This window comes from Camelus ferus, chromosome 25 (genome assembly GCF_009834535.1).
Source record: "Camelus ferus isolate YT-003-E chromosome 25, BCGSAC_Cfer_1.0, whole genome shotgun sequence".
Classification (NCBI taxonomy): domain Eukaryota; kingdom Metazoa; phylum Chordata; class Mammalia; order Artiodactyla; family Camelidae; genus Camelus; species Camelus ferus.
Window position 1 is genome coordinate 701230 of NC_045720.1, and position 16509 is coordinate 717738.

The window sequence follows — 16509 nt, forward strand, 5'->3', positions numbered from 1 at the left end:
GGGGCCTGTGGAACAGCCCCCTTGGTCAGGCAGCTGCTGAGCTTCTGTCCTGGGGCTCGCTCCCACGGCCCCAGAATGGGCACAGATCCCCCGGGCAGGCAGGATGGAAGGGGCACAGGGGAGGCTGGCGCTGGCGAGCTGCCCCACAGGCAGCAGCACCACCCAGAAGTCCAGCAAGGGCCCAGGGCCGGTGTCCGTGGGAAGCTTTAATGGCTGCACCGAGGTACGGGCCCATGGGTGGCCGGTGGGCGCCAGCATCACCAGATGAACATGGGCTTGCCGTCATCGTGAGCCAGCTGGCTGAGGCAGGAGAGCAGCAGCAGCGCGTCAGTGAGCATGCTGGGGTGCACGGTCTCCACCAGCACACGCTGCAGGAAGTCCACCGTGTAGGAGCCGCACTCCGAGGCGGCTAGCTCTGGCCGCTCCCGCAGAATGCCGTAGGCGTTCACCAGCTGCTCGGTCAGCGCCGGGTGCACCCGCCCGTTGTAGCCCAGGCTCTGCAGCCGGTTCATGACGCTCACATAGCGCTGTGTGAGCGTCTGACACAGCTCTTCATCCAGCTTGTGGTTGCTGAGGTTCAGGGAGGCCTGAGGGGAGAGCAGCCATCAGGGAGCCTCCTGCCCCACTAGGCACACGAGCCAGCAGGCAGGTGAAGGGGTATGGTTGAGGGAGAATCACAGTCCTAGAGAGTGTACTCAAGGGAGGTGTCCTGGAGGTCCAGGGAGAGATGCTGTGAGGGGTCTAGGGTAGGGGGAGCCCTGTGGGCTGGGCCTGAGCAGAGAGGTTCCAGAGGCCCCATCACGTGCTTCATCCACCACCAGGGATTCAGGACTGAGCTGGGGCCACAAGGAACTGAGGACCAAGAGCACCGACAGGAGTCTGGAGGTGACAGAAAGGTAAGGGGGCCTCCTAAAGCCCCCGGGCTTGCCCAACCCGGAAGCCACTACTCAGGGTCCTCCCCCGCGCCCCCCTCCAACACCCCAGGCTGCATCGTCAGCACCTAGTGGCCTGCACACCTCCTGTGGGAGTCCTTCTCCGAACTTCACGCTGAACTGACGACCCCAGGCCCAGAGCCAAGGCCCTGAGCCTTCAGCACAAGGGGCAGGGGGGTCTGCTGCCACTCATGAGGCCCCCTCAATGCCTGGATCAGGGGTCTGGCAGCAACACGGTCAGTCTTTACCTACTTCTTTATCGCCTGTCAGCTCCTCCCACCATTGCCTTCTGGGCAGGTGACCTGGGCTCACACAGGCCCCAAGCTCAGAAGAGCCCTGACCTCAGCTTAATGCTCTGCCGCAGCTGGAAGTTCTCTCTAACTTTCGAGCAAGAAGCTGTAGGGTAGGGGCAGCATGGGGTCTTGCAAATTATGTACCTATTTCAAGCCCAGCCACCCCGAGGCCTGCAAAACAACGGGTCTGATGTGTACGAGGTTGCGTGGGGTTGAGCCCTCCTTCAGGGAGGCCCCAACTGCTGATGCCAGGGCTGCCCTGCAAGGTCCTTGATCTGGCTCCGCTCACCCATTTCCAGCAGGTCCCTAGATGCCCACCAGGCTGTTTCCTAACCCACTAGCAATGCCTGGACCATCTGGTCAGGCATCATCTTCTCGGAAGAACTCACCGTTCTCCCCTCCCCGGGTGATCATGTGAGTGAGTCCCAGGCTCATGGCCGGGCTCAGCCGAAGTGACCCCTGACCTCAGGCAGGTGCACCCAGAGCTCAATGCTCAGCACCTTTGCAGCCTGGTGAGCCCAAGGACAGGCCTGTCTTCCTGATTCTAGGCTCCTTTTGGCTCCTGAATCTTCTTCCTTTGCCTGTTCCCAGGCCTGGTGTCGGAAGGACTGTGAGAGCTCAGCCAACATCTGTGGATGAGCAAGTGAACCTGCAGCTGGTCCTACCAGGGTGACCCATGGAGCACAGTGGGTGGACAGCTTTAAGTCTTGGCCCCTGTTGGGGGCATGAGACCCATCGCTGGCTCGCCCCAGGCTGTGGGTGAGCTCTTGCTGGGCTCCAGGCTGGGCACCTGGAACTTAAGACATGAGCAGAAGTCCGGTGGGGGCAAATATCCACTGAGAGATGAGGCCAGGGCTCCAGGGCTGCCCCAAGAAAGTGACCTCTTGAGAGTGGAGGGTGACAAGGGGGAGTGAGTAGGGCAGAGCAGGACAGGCACCCCAGCTGCAGGGAGCAGTGGGCGTGAGTCCCCACCCCTCCCCCCAGGCACTCAGGGTGAGTGGAGCTCAGGGATGAGGGGGAAGTGCCCTGCCCTAAAGGGTCAGAGACTCCTGGTGGGCTTTGTGGTTTTAAAAGATCATGCTGACCACGAGAAGGGGGCAGATAGAAGCTTCAAGAGAGCGTGAGGGGCTCTGTTCATCCACCCTGCAGATTCCCTTAGCCCTCCTTGTACCAGGTGAAGGGGTTCACATGTGAGCAAAAGGCCCTCAGAGTTTATGTGACCACAGGCCAAGGAGAGAGGTGGTGCAGGCCAGCTCAGGGAGGGCGCCCTGGAGGGGGAGGATGCTGAGCTGAGATCTGGAGGACCAGGACAACAAGAGGAAAGAAAGTTCCCGGCCAACAAGCTGCATGCCTGGCATGGAAGGTGCCAGGAGGCCGAGTGCAGAGCAAAGGGCCCAGGGGAGAGTCAGGTTCAATGGCTGCCACCCCACTGGGTCTGAGCCTCAGTTTCCGTGCTGTGACATGGAGGAAACAACACTGCCCACAAGGCTGTTTGAGGATTCAAGGCAATGTCTGCAGGGGCACTGAGCACAGCCTGCGTGCTGGTCAGCTCTGGCTGGGGAATCCCAATGCCACGGGACACGTCTACGGGCTTGCAATTGAACAAAGGCACAGAGAAGGGAGGGACAGCTGGGATGGTGAAGTTTGCCACGGTGAAGCCGGGATCTGGGTGGGGAAGGGGATGCAGGGCAGATCCACGCCCTCAGCACCCAGCTTCCACGCGCAGACCCTCTCCCCAGTCATAGCACATGGCACCCCCGCACTGCTAGCACAGTCACGGCTTTTCTTATTTACTGCGGCCTCCCCAGGCGCCAGTGAACTCCCTGAGGGCAGAGACTGCATCTGGCATGTACACGGCACACACTGAGTGCTCACTACCAGCCAAGGGGTGGGGTCGGTGTGGGCGGGTTCAGGCGACATGGGGTAGGAGTGGAGATGCAGATGTGTGCATGGGGCTGTCTGTGTGGATGGGAAGAATCTTTATGGGGAGACGGAGCAGGACCTGGTGGTGCAGGGATGTAGTCGGGGACAACAGGCAAGACCAGAGACACAGGCCCCCGAGAGACTGAGCGCACGGAGCCCTTCCAGCCCAGAGCACCGGCAGACTGAGCACATGCTCAGGGAGGAGGGAGAGGGCGGCAGGCGGCAGACCCAGCAAGGCCTAGCCCTCGTTCTCTGAGCACAGGGCAAGCGTGCTAGAGACCAAACATCAGAAGACAGTCAAACGCCCCTTAGGTGGGGAGACTGGAGAGGGTGTCCTGACTGACTTATGGGTTAGAGAGGAAATCCCGGACCGCCTGTGAAATGTTTAGACCCGAACAGCCCCATGCTCACCTGTTTTGCCTGCCGGGCTGCGGACGGACACAGCCGTGGCTGCCAGGAGCCTGCTGCTTTTCCCAACCAGCCCCCCCCCCTTTTTTTTATTAGGTTTATTTATTTTTAGAGGAGGCACTGGGGATTGAACCCAGGACCTTGTCATGCTAAGCATGCGCTCTAGCGCTTGAGCTAGCTATACCCCCCCCCCCCCCCGACAACCAGCCCTTAACAATAGAACTCCCCACCCTCCAGCCCTGCGTCCTGTTCCAGGACCCACTCTGGCTGCTGACCTGTTGGGCCTGTTGTTAAATATTTTGCTTCTTTTTTTTTAAAAATGGGCTTTGAATCCAGCACATCATGCAGGCTATGCACGCACTCTGCTACTGAGCTACCCCCACCTGATAATTACTTTGACTGTCTCCCTGACTAGAAGAAGCTTCCTTGCCCTAAAAGTACTTACTTAAAAATAAGAGACGTAAAATAAAATGGCTAAAGTGCCCACCCCAAAAAGGGAAAATAAGCAAATCTTGAGGCAGAAGGAAGGAAACAAAGAGAAGAAATGAGAAAACAGAGTCCAAAGGATGGACAGAAAGGACAAGCAAGACAAAACTGGGCAGAGGCCACATCCTCCCCTGAAGAGGGCAAGTGATTCCACCTTCTTCTAGGTAATGAAACTCCCTGCGGAGGCCACCTGCCCCGCCATCTTGCAGTGAGGCCTGAAGTCGCTAAGTCTGAGCCAAGGGGGTGAGGCTAGGACTGTGCCTCCGTCCCCTGGGCCTGTGCAGGGGAGGGGGGCGTGAGGTGCGGGGGGAGGGCGGGGGCAGCAGGGCCCAACCACCCTTCTGTCACAGAAGCTTGGCACTGTCTTTAAAAAAGTAGCGAAGCTGCAGAAGTCATAAATAGCTAACTGAGCTCCCAGTGCACTAAAAACGCCGGGATGCTGTGTGGCTTAGGATCAGAATATCTTCTCACATGTATCCATATGTTAAGAGCAAGGGAAGGGGAAAACCATGGGATCATCTCAATGAGAGACAGAAAGACATTCTAAAATGTTCAATATTTGTTCATGAGTAAGAAAAAACCCTCAACAAAGGAGGAAGAGGCAACTTCTTAACCAAATACTAACCCTGGCTCACCTGGCTCCTGTACTAGTGCATTCTAGTGCCTTCCTGAACTCTAAGAGGCTGGAAGCTAAAAAATCCCCTGTGGCTTTGGGACCCCTCCGACCTGGGTTTCTGCCCAGCAAGTGCAGGTGGGTGGGACTTCCAGGTGGGGCTCCTGGAGGGGGCAGTGCAGGCAGGGGAGTAGGTTTTAGGCGAGCCAGGGGCTCTGGCACTGGTTCTTCAGGGGTGGCTGTACCAAACTTCAGGCATCCAACCAAGTGTCTGTGTGTTGCTCCTGGGGCAGCGATGGCAATGGTGTGCCCACTAGGGAACTCCGTGGTGTGCTGGCAATTTTACTGGCTGTGCAGCAGATGAGCCCAGATCTGTCTCCTTCCTAGAGTTTCACTGGAGCTTCTCAGAACACCTAAGCATTTATAATAACCCTCTCTCTGTTTATATCAGCTAGTGTGGGTTCTGTTATCTGCAGCCAAGGGCTCTGATTGGTTTGCCTAAAGAAGATCTGGCAGAAAGCCTTGAACACACACCGTACTTAACCAGAAGACTCGAAGTGTGTGTTCCCAGTCAAGTCAGGAACAGGATGAGGTTGTGGGATTTGCTTTTGACAAATACTACATACAACGTGGCTATTAGAACTAGTAAGAAGGTTTGGCAAGGTAGCTAGATAACAAATTGATACACAAAAATCAGAAATATTCTCAGCATGCTAGTGAGCAGGAGAGCATCTGGGGGACCATGGGCCAGACACAGTGACGAGGGACCAGCCCCAGTGACCCACACACTGATGCTGCTGGACTCGGGGTCTCCCAGGACAAGGCTTGGAAGGGGAGGGAGCCAGAGCACCTCCCACAGACAGAAGATCTTCGCAACTGAGTAGAAGTGACAGGCATGAGTGCTGGGACAACTTCTAGTTGGGCTTAAAAGATGGCATAACTGCGAGCTCATGAAAAAGATAGCCATGCTCTGTGAACAGAGTCAGCGAGTCCTTAGCGATAATGGGGTTCCGCCATAGCTTTCAGGTCTTGCCTGGTGTGGAGAGTCCAGGTAGAACTAAGAGGTTCTAGCAGCCACCAACACTGGAGTTCAACATGCAGAGAAACAAGCAGGATGTCTTGATGTAGGGAAATAAAACCTGGGCAAAGTGGACTTAAGTGCAAATAGAATCAACGAACGACCCAGCCAAGCAGGCAGGGCAGCCTTGAGCCAAGCAGCACCTTTGTGATCATCAGGTGTGACCAGGCATCAGTCAGCCCGCAGTGGGCCCTACAGAGGGCCGGCCAGGGTTCTCCTGAAGGCAACTTCTGTACAGGTGGGCTTGAGTGGAGCAGCTTCTCGGGAGCGTGGGCAGCTCTGGCCGTCGCTGGATGGAAGGGGAATGGTGGCAGCTGGGCAGAACGACCAGAAGAGTGTTGTGGTAAGAACTGCTGGCTCCCCAGAGGCCGCCAAGATGGAGGCTGAAGCATTGCTCAGGGCACCAGTCTCCTTGACCTCCTTGCATGTGGCCTGCTTCCTCTCCCTGTGTCTTCTCTGAAGGGCTGCCATGTAGTGTGGTGACTCTCAAGTTCTATGGCATAAGCGGCCACTCCCGGTGAAGGGGAAGCGGGGGAGGGGAGGGCACGCACAGCTCACGCTCCCCTCAGAGGTCTCTGCGTTTGGTTGTTGCTGTTGTTGTTGAGTAAAAGCAGGTTTATTCAGAGAGACGCACACTCCGCAGACTGAGTGTAGGCTGTCTCAGAAGGCCAGAGAAGACATGAGGCCGGTATGTGTGTTTAAAGTAGAAGCAGACACACTGTACAGACAGCGAGGGCCGTCCCAGAAGGCAAGGGAGCCAGAGGCCGTGAGGGGCGGTGTTGCCAGCTTTCATGGGCTTGGTTGTTTCACGTGATGAGGAGGATGATTCCAACGACTTTGGGGAAAGGGCAGGGATTCCCAGGAACTGGGCCACGGCCCACTTTTTACCTTACACTGTCCCTGAAACTGTCAGGAGCCCGTTGGGGTGCCATTTGGGTCTCTGCGTTCTTACCACCTTCCATTTAAGCAGGCATCTTCAAGCAATGGGAAACTTCTTTTCACTGTTTAATATCTAACTTCTACGTGGTCAGTTGTGCTTATAATTAAATGTTTCTGCCAACTAAATATCAGATGCAGCATTTGAAAGACATAAATATTTACCATTTTTAAACAACCACTACCAGTCTGCACTCATGACAGCAGTGGTGTGGGCAGTCCAGGACACGAGTGAAGAATCGTCAAACCAGAAAGACCAAAGGGGGTTCCACTGACAGGAGCAACAGATGGGTAACCAACACGCAAACGTGTGAAACTTCCCCAGTTCTACCTATAAACCAACGAGAACCTCAAAATTTGAACTAGGTTTTCCTAAAATTCATGTTGAAGAGCAAAGGGCCAAGAGGAGCTAGGACATCTGGAAGAAGAGATGCCCAGGCTCCCCCTGCTCCCATGACTGGGACACTGTCACCTGGGCAGGGCCAGACTGCAGACCACGAGCCCACACACGTGGGACTGAGAGTGGGGACGGGGAGGGGCTGGGCAGCTCCAGCCTTAAGCACGATGTGAAAAGTACAAATGACAAAGGAAAAGGTGGATAATTCTGACCACATTCAAATTAAAACCTAACCAAAGGACACCTTAACAAAACTCAAACCGGGACACAGGTGAGCCCACTGAAACCAAGGTCATTCCTGCCCACGCACAGACCCAGGCCTACAGCCCCTCCACTCATCTCAGGACGGCTGGAGAGAGAGTGGCCTGGGGACACGCAGCTACTTCCCACTGGGCGACTGAAAGGCTGAAAGGCGCCGGGGGGGGCGTCTCCCGCCCCTGCCCCACGCGGCGGCCCCACCCCCCGTGGGCGGGGCGGGGGGGGGGCAGCTGCGCAAGCGCTCTTTCTGGAAAGAGGCTCCTGGGCCTTCTCCACCAAGCGCAGCCCGCGCCCCAGACCCGGAGCGCTTCTGTCTGTCCGCGGGCCTCCCGCACCGCCTGGCGGGTGGCGAGGACACGCGCCAAGCACGTTTGGGGAGTGCCGTCCTCCGTACCCGTCAGCGGGAGCAGCTCAGTGGGAGCAGCTCGGTGGATGAGCGTGCTGGGAATACACTGCGGTGAGCCCGCCTGAAGACCCCGACAGGCCACCAGGCCGCCAGCCGCGCAGACACTCTGAGACTTGCCTCCCCTGTGCCCCGTATGACCCGTGAGGACTTCCTTTGAGGACTCGGACAGGGCTGGGGAGAAGGCGTGAGCGCTGCCAGTCTGAGGAGGGCCCCTGGGAGCGAGGCCTGGCAGACCAGAGGCCATCGCAGTGGCAAAGATGGGGAGCACAGGCCTGGCCTTGCTGGGGACCCTCCCCTGCTCTGCCCCTTGGGGAGGCCATGCGTGCGCCTGGGAGCACAGGCTCCTGCTGCCGGATGCCCCGGATGGACACCTGCTGGCCACTTGGACTGAGCCCCGTGCTCTCCTATCCCAGGGTGCCCCCTGGTTCTGATGCGCTCGGCCTGCCTGGAGTGCAGGGCCCAGCAGCCCTCAGGGGCCAGCCTGCTCCCTCTCCGTGCCCTGCAGGCTGGCCCTCTGGCGGAGGGTGGGAGACGGGCACAACACACCTGGATGATCTTCTCGGGAATGTTGGAGACGGTGAAGCCGTACAGCCGCACACGCTCGGGGAAAATGCTGGACAGGATCCTGCGGTCCAGCTGGAAGGCGATCTCCCCCACCAGCCTCTCCCAGGCCAGCTGCTTCGATTCTGGGGACAACCAGGGGTGGAGGCAGTGGTCAGGGGCCGTGGTCTGCAGCCCAGGCAGGTGCCAGGGAGGCCTCCAAGGGTGGCAGAGGGTACCCCAGGCAGTGCTGACCTCGGGAGCTGTCAGGGAATTTGCCGCTCTTTCGGTGGGCAAGCTTCCGCTCCAGCTCCAGGATGCTTTTCCGAGCTGGCTCTGCGACACGTGGACCTCGGGTGTCGTTGACTGAAGCCGGGGAGGACGAGGTTCGAGGCGGGGAGTGGGGGTTGCGTGGAGGGGAGTGGGTGGTGGGTGAGGGCAAGGTCGGGGAGTGGTGCATCTGGGTGGAGGGGTGGTGGGTGTTTGAGGGGACATAGTTCGTAGCAGCTTGAGGAGCAGGAGTAGGAGCAGAGGGGAGGACTGTGATGGGGGCGGAGGCTGTCGAGGATGCAGGGACAGAGGCAGGAACCGCTTGCCCCTGGGGGCCACCAGGCTGGGTCCCGACATCTGAGGTGCCATAGGAGAAGGCTGCCATGGGGTCAGGTGTGGCTGTGGTACCAGCGGGGGTGGAGGTCTGGATGGGTGCACCCACAAATGTCATGCTGAGGGGGTCCGGCTCCTGGGTTGGCTGGGGGTGCTCAGTGGAGACAGGGACTAGTGACGTGGGGGAGAGGCAGAAAGGAGAGGAGGATTAGAGCAGGGCAGACCCCTCCCCCAGGGCCCCCTGCTGCCCCTCCCCCACACTGGTTACCTTTGCAGGTGGCAGCAGGTCCCCTGCCAGCTGAGGGATGGGGTCCAGAGGGGCATCCTCGGAGTGGCTCTGCCAGCCGCACCCTCGGGGGCTCTGACAGCACCAGATTGCTCATGGGGTTGGCCAGAAGGTTCTGAGAGACACCTAGAGGGGCAGCTGTGGAGGTGAGCAGGGGGCTGCTCAGAGAGACACCCACCGAGCCTGTCATAGGGGCCATCAGGGGGCCGGTGGAGGGCAGGCCCAGGGAGCTGGCCAGGTGGCTGCTTGGAGTCAGGGGGCCAGTGGAGGGCAGGCCCAGAGAGCTGGCCAGTGTGCCCACCGGGGACACAGCCATGGGGCTGGCCGGGTGGCTGCTCAGGGGGCCAGTCAGGAGGCTGGTGAGCGGGCTGCTCTGTGAGATGGGCCCTGGGGCAGGTAGAAGCGTGTGTAGAGGGCCCGGCAATGGGTTCACGATGGGGCCTGCAGCAGAGCTGGGCTGTGGGCTGTTTAGCATGTCGGCCAGGGGTGCCAGAGTCACAATCCCCACTTCTTCCAGGACAGGTTCATTTGCTGCCGCCGGGGACGGGTGCAGGAAGACACCTGGGGGACACAGAGAAAGCACTGAGACCCCAAGCGGCCCCTTGGGGAAGGGGGCTCTCTCACCACTGTGTCAGGGCCTGGACTGGTATGCCCATCTGCCTCTGATGAGGTGCCCAGCTCTCTCTGAGTCTCACCTCTTAGGTGGCTGCACAGTGACCTCTCTGCCTCTGAGGGGATCTGTGGGGCTGCTCAGTGGACCCCATATGAGGGTCTGGCCTCTCTTCTCTCTATCCTGAGGACACCTTGTCCCTCCCAGGGCCCCTTCTCTAAACACCTGCCCCCAGCCACAGGGACCTTCCACCTTGCCTGCCCCTCAGATGGGTCGCTGCATTGATCGCTGGCCTCTCGCTGAGGAGGGGAGGCTCTGAACACACAGGTCACCAAGTTGATCCCTCTGTTCCCTGGTGGTGAGGGCTGCTTGACTCCTGTCCTTTTGGGGAAAGCTGGGCCTCAGCAAACGGAGGCCCTTCAGAGGAGCCAGAGCTAGAACAGGCCTGGAGCCTCACTTGGAGCCATGGTGTCTGCCAGGTCGCCAGGATGCAGACCCCTGCGTGGGGACTGGGAGCCCGCTTTCCCCCGGGGTCCCTGAGGGGACTGCCCTCCTGTGATCCCCGTTTGGGGGAGAAGACCCCTGGGGAAGGCGCAGGAAAGACTGTTGTGAATGCACAATTTGATTGCAAACTTCCCCGTTTTTAAACGTAAGAGCAGTACACGCTTATTATAGGGAAAGGATGGAAATACGGAAAAGTAAAAAAGATGAAAAACCACTGGCGGTCCAGTTACCCCACGGTCAGTCATGCTGAAAGCTCCATGTTGCTTTGAAGACTTCGTCCCTCTCTGTAAAGAGCTGGTAGTAATTATCTCCAGCTTCCCTGGCCATCTGGTCTCTGTTGCAGCGACTCCGCTCTGCCGTTGTCACGCGAAGGCAACCACGGACCCACGGAAGCCAGCGCGTGAGGATGTGTGGGGACACTATTTACGGGCGCTGGTATTGGAATCTCAGGTACTTTTGAATGTCGTGAAATATATTCTCCTTTTGATTTTCTCTCAGCCATTTAAAAATGTAAAGTCCATTCATAGCCCCCAGGCCACGCGGTGACGCACGGTGACTGTATGGTCACCTGTGTCCTCGTGTGCCCCGCCTCTTCTTACTGGACCCGCACCATGGCTTCGCAGCTTCGATCTGGGAAAACGGCACTGCTGTCGCCACAGTGGCTCCGTCCTGGGCACCCGCGGTTTGCTGAGCCTGTTCCAGTTGTTGGGATTACACTGATTCCAGTTTTCAAAATGACAAGTAATTCTACTGCACACATCTTTATTATTGATTTTTCCTCCCTGAAAACAGACATTTTAGAGGTTCTTAACGCACATTGCCAAATCTATCATCTTTAAGACCCCTCGGAAATGACTGACATGCCCTTGGAAATCCCTGGGCCTGTGACTCCAGTGCTACACGGCACAGTGTATGCCAAGACGTCCTGCCACTTTATTTTCGTTTTAAGTTTTGTAATTTTTTTCCAAAACAAATGAATTTAAATTTCATAATCAAATCAACCAGTCTTTTATGATTTCTTGTTTTGGCTTTTTGGAATTTTTGTTTTAGGATTAAGAGACACTAAAGCTTGTGGGCGATAGGAAGGTCACCCACGGAGAGGAGCAGCTGGTAGGGCAGGGCGTGGTGATGGTGGTGGAGATCAGAGTCGGACCTTTGCCCTTCTTGGCGTGCCTCCTCTGAGGGGAGCCTGGGATCTGGACAACATGGAAAGGGCCACTTTGGCAGCATCTTCAGATGGTGAGAGAAAAGACAGCTGTGAGTCCTCTGTCCCCACACAGCCAGGTCCTTTGTAGTCTCTGTGTCCCTCCAAGACGTCTCTGGGTTTTGTCCCACTCACCACCGTGTCCATTTTCTCCTCTTCCCTCCCCGACCTTCACCATCCAGGCATTCACCCTCCAGATGCAGGGCCAGTGCTGAGTTTGGTGCCCTCCTCACAGGTGGTGGGCACATCCATGCAGCAGAGCACTCCTCGTGGTTGTAGTCTTGTCTTGGTTTGGTGTCCAGGTTCTTGGTCACCTGGCTTCCTCCAGGTGCTGCTGGGCCCACCTCTTCTGCCCTCTAGTGGGGCAGCCCCAAGCCCCCTTGAGTCTGCTTTTACTCAGGAGCTGATACAGCTCGGGCCCTGCTTACCACTAAGGCTGGACTCCAGACTCATACCCCCAGTGGCCTGACCCACTCCATCCCGGGGTTCTGCTGGGGACTTCAGCTCCCTCCCAGCCTGCACACACTCTCAGCAGATGTCTTGGCCCTTCCAGTGGCTCAGGCCCCAAAGGGTGCAGTCAGCACCAACACTTCTCTTTCACTCACACACCGCATCCCATCTGTACCTTCAGATATCTCCAGAATTAAGCACATGTGCCACCAGCACCCCTCTCTTGTCCATACCACCATTACTCTGCCTGGATTATTGCAGGAGCCTCCTGGTGCCTCCTGAATATGGCCTTTTCCCTCAAATGTCAGCCAGTGTATTCCAGTTAAAATGCTCCCCTCTGGTTAAGATTCCACCACCTAGCTCACTGTCTCGTTCTGAGTGCCAGGCTGTTTCAGGCCCCCCATGATCTGACCTGTCATCTGCCTGCCCTTATCCTCCCCCGGTCTCCCCCAGCACCTTCTGCTCCAGCCCCTCAGGCCTCCTTGCTCTTCCTCAAGTGCTCCAGGCACACTCTTGTTCTGTCTTTGCATTGCCTGTTCCCTCTGCCTGGAACACTCTTCCAGTGTGCACAGCTGGCCCCATACTTCCACCCACCCCTTCACTTGTGACCTCCTCAATGCGGTCTTCCAGCCAAAATCACCAGTTTTCTTCACCCGACCTATTCCTCTGCTTCTCCTGGACCATTTTCTCCTTAGCACTTGTCTCTCTCTAGGACAGTCTACACTGACTTATTGGTTTGTCCTCCTTCCCTTGATTAGAATGGACACCCCACGGGGGCAGGGATTTGTTTGTTTGCTGCTGTTTCGTAGTGCCTAGAATAGTGCTTGGGCCACAGAAAATGTTCAGTAAATGAGAAGAATATGATGTTTATATGAGCAGAGATGAAGCTAAATGATTAAAAAAAAAAGAGGTGAGGATAGGAGTTGAGGTCTGTTTGACTCAAGTTTGTGCCCCTAAGTACTGGGAGCTAATCTGGGAGAAGGAAGTGTCCACAGAATCAGCTTATAGACTGTGACCACTGAGACGACCATGTGAGGTCCAAAACTCAATCAGATAATGCTACTGTCTGAAGGAGCTGTGTGGTCCTTAGAATACAAAGCATGCAAGATTCATCCGGGTCTACAAAAATTAGTTGTATTTCCATATACTTGCCATGAGCAATCCAAAAATGAAATTAAGAAAATAACGGCAAAAAGTAAAATATTTAGGAATAAATTTAACAAAAGAAACACAAAACTTATACTCTGAAAACTATAAACATAGTTGAAAGAAATTAAAGAAGATCTAAATAAATGAAAAAACATCCCATGTTTATGGATTTGAACTTTTGTGAAGTTAGCGATTGTGAAGAGAGCAATACTCCCCGAGTTGATCTACAGATTTCATAAACTCCCTGTCAGAAACTAAGCTGGCTTCTGTGTAGAATTTGACAAAGTTAATCCTAAAATTCATACAGGATTGCAAGGGAGGGACCTAGAATTGCCAAAGCAATATTGAAAAAGAAGAGAGAAAACTTTTTAGCAAATTGGGTATAGAAGGAACATATCCCAACATAATAAAAGTTATTTATGACAAACCCAAAGCCAGCATAATACTCAACGGTGAAAAGCTGAAAGCCTTCCCACTAAATTCTGAAACAAGACAAGGATGCCCACTCTCACACTTCTATTGAAACTAGTATTGGAAGACATAGCCACAGCAATCAGACAAAAAAAAAAAAAAAAAAAAAAAAAAAAAAAAAGAAATAAAAGGTATCCAGATTGGAAGGGAAGAGGTAAATTTGTCATTATATGCAGATGACATGGTACTATACATAAAAAACCCTAATGACTCCACACAAAAACTACCAGAGCTGATAAATGAAATCAGCAAGGTAGCAGGATAAAATTTTAACATACAGAAATCTGTTTCATTTCTTTACACTAACAGTGAAATATCAGAAAGAGAAAGTAAAAAAAAAAAAAAAAATCCCCTTTAAAATCAAATTTAAAAAAATACTTAGGAATAAACCTGATCATGGAGGTGAAAGACTTATATTCTAAGAACTATAAAATATTGATCAAGGAAATCAATAATGATTTAAAGAAATAGAAAGATATCCCATGCTCTTGGACTGGAAGAACCAATATGGTTAAAATGGCCATAATACCCAAAGCAATCTACAGATTTAATGTGATCCCTATCAAATTACCTAGGATATTTTTCACAGAACTAGAACAAATAAACCTAAAATTTGTATGGAATTACAAAAGACCCAGAATTGCCAAAGAAATCCTGCAGAAAAAGAAGAAAGCTGGAGGAATAACCCTCCCAGACTTCAGACAATACTACAGAGCTACAGTAATCAAAACAGATACATGGATCAATGGATCAGAATAGAGAGCCCAGACATAAACCCACACACATACGGTCAATTAATCTTCAGCAAAGGAGGCAAAAATATATAATGGAGAAAAGACAGTCTCTTCAGCAAGTGGTGTTGGGGAAGCTGGACAGCTGCATGTAAATCAATAAATTTAGAACACTCCCTCACACCACACACAAAAATAAACTCAAAATGGCTTACAGACTTAAATATAAGACATAGCACCTAAGACTTCTAGAAGAAAACATAGGCAAAACATTCTCTGACATAAATCATAGCAATGTTGTCTTAGGTCAGTCTCCCAAAGCAAAACAAATAAACGCAAGAATAAACAAATGGGACCTAAATCAAACTTACAAGCTTTTACACAGCAAAGGAAACCATAAACAACATGAAAAGACAACCTACAGAACAGGAGAAAATATTTGCAAACGATATGACTGACGAGGGCTTAATTTCCAGACTATACAAATAGCTCATACAACTCAATAACAAAAAAACAAATAACCCACACAAAAAAGAGCAGAAGACCTAAATAGACATTGGTCCAAAGAAGTGAACAAAAGGCACATGAAAAGATGCTCAACATCTCTAATTATCAAGGAAATTTGACTTAAAACTACAATGAGGTATCACCTCACACCAGTCAGAGTGGCCATCATCAAAAAGTCTACAAGTAATAAATGCCAGAGAGGGTGTGGAGAAAAGGAAACTCTCCTACACTGCTGGTGGGAATGTAATTTGGTGCAGCCACTATGGAGAAAAGTATGAAGATTCCTTAAAAAACTAAAAATAAACTTACTATATGATCCAGCAATCCCACTTCTGGGCATATATCAGGAGAAAACTAAATAAAAAAGACACCTGCACCCCAGTGTTCACAGCAGCACTATATACAATAGCCAAGACATGCAAGCAACCTAAATGTCCACTGACAGATGACTGGATAAAGAAGCTGTAGTATATTTATACAATGGAATACTACTCAGCCATAAAAAGAATGGAATAATGCCATCTGCAGCAACATGGATGAACCTAGAGATTATCATACTAAGTGAAGTAAGTCAGACAGAAAAAGACAAATATCATATGATATCACTCATATATGAAATCTAAAAAAAGAAAAAAGAAGACACTAATGAACTTCTCTACAAAACAGAAACAGACTCACGACATAGTAAACAAACTTATGGTTACTGGAGGGAAAGAGGGTGGGAAGGGATAAACTTGGAGTTCAGGATTTTCATATACTAACCACTGTATATAAAATAGATAAATAGCAAGGTCCTACAGTATAGCACAGGGAACTATATTCAATATCTTATAATAACCTATAATGGAAAAAATCTGAAAATGAATATATATCTATATCTGAATTGCTTTGCTGTACACCAGAAACTAATGCAACATTGTAAATCAACTATACTTCAATTTAAAAAATAAAATAAAAAGAAGAAAGTTGGAGAACTAACTTTCAGATTTCAACACTTACTACAAAGCTATAGTAATCAAGACTGTGTGGCACTGGTATAAGGACAGACAGATAGATCAATGGACTAGAATAGGGAGTCCAGAAATAAACCATGTATCTTTGGTCAACAGATTTTTGACAAGGATGCCAAGAAAATTCAATTGAGGAAGAATAATCTTTTGAAAAAATGGTGCTAGGACTGCTGGGTACCCATGTGCAAAAAAATGAAGTTGGATTCTTACCTCACACCATACACAAAAGTTAACTCAAACAGCTCAGAGGCCAAAATGTAACAGCTAAAACTATACAATTCTTAGAAGAAAACAGGGCTAAATCTCCACGACCCTGGATTTAGCAATAGATTCTTCGATACAACATCAAAAGCACAAGAAATAAAAGAAACAATAGGTATGCTGGGTTTCATCGAAATTAAAAGCTTGTATGTTTCAAAGGACACTATCAAGAAAGCAAAAAGATAAACTGGGAGAAAATATTTACAAATCATATATTGGCTAAGGGACTTATATGCAGAATGTATAAAGAATCCTTACAACTCAATAATAAAAATACAAATAGCTCAATTTAAAAATGGCAAAGATCTGAACAGGCATTTCTCAAAGATGATACACAAATTGCCAATGAACACATGAAAAGTTGTTCAACATCATTAGCCATCAGGAAAATGCAAATCAAAACCACAATGACTTCCCCAAAAAGTAACAAATAAATAAATTTTTAAAGATTAA

The 16509-nt window shown here is 52.2% G+C and overlaps 1 protein-coding gene and 1 long non-coding RNA gene across 6 annotated transcripts in view; one reads left to right on the forward strand and one right to left on the reverse strand.

The window, feature by feature from the left end:
• Positions 1–16509, reverse strand: part of SPATC1 (spermatogenesis and centriole associated 1) — a 27063-nt gene continuing 10554 nt past the window's right edge. For 3 of the 4 annotated variants that reach the window (XM_014564676.2, XM_032467837.1, XM_014564678.2), the window contains exons 2-4: positions 9142–9720; positions 8526–9044; positions 6351–8416 (exon numbers count right to left, since the gene is read on the reverse strand). In XM_014564676.2, the coding sequence (XP_014420162.1) occupies positions 7722–8416; positions 8526–9044; positions 9142–9720 (1793 nt within the window). In that variant the 3' untranslated portion in view covers positions 6351–7721. Of the gene's footprint in view, positions 588–6350; positions 8417–8525; positions 9045–9141; positions 9721–16509 lie in introns of those variants that run through there. The other variant, XM_014564677.2, reaches the window with a different exon arrangement.
• The window catches only part of LOC116659810, a 22998-nt gene continuing 16619 nt past the window's right edge, over positions 10131–16509 (forward strand). For both annotated transcript variants that reach the window (XR_004315174.1, XR_004315173.1), the window contains exon 1: positions 10131–11512. This is a non-coding gene — a long non-coding RNA (uncharacterized LOC116659810). The remainder of the gene's footprint in view (positions 11513–16509) is intronic.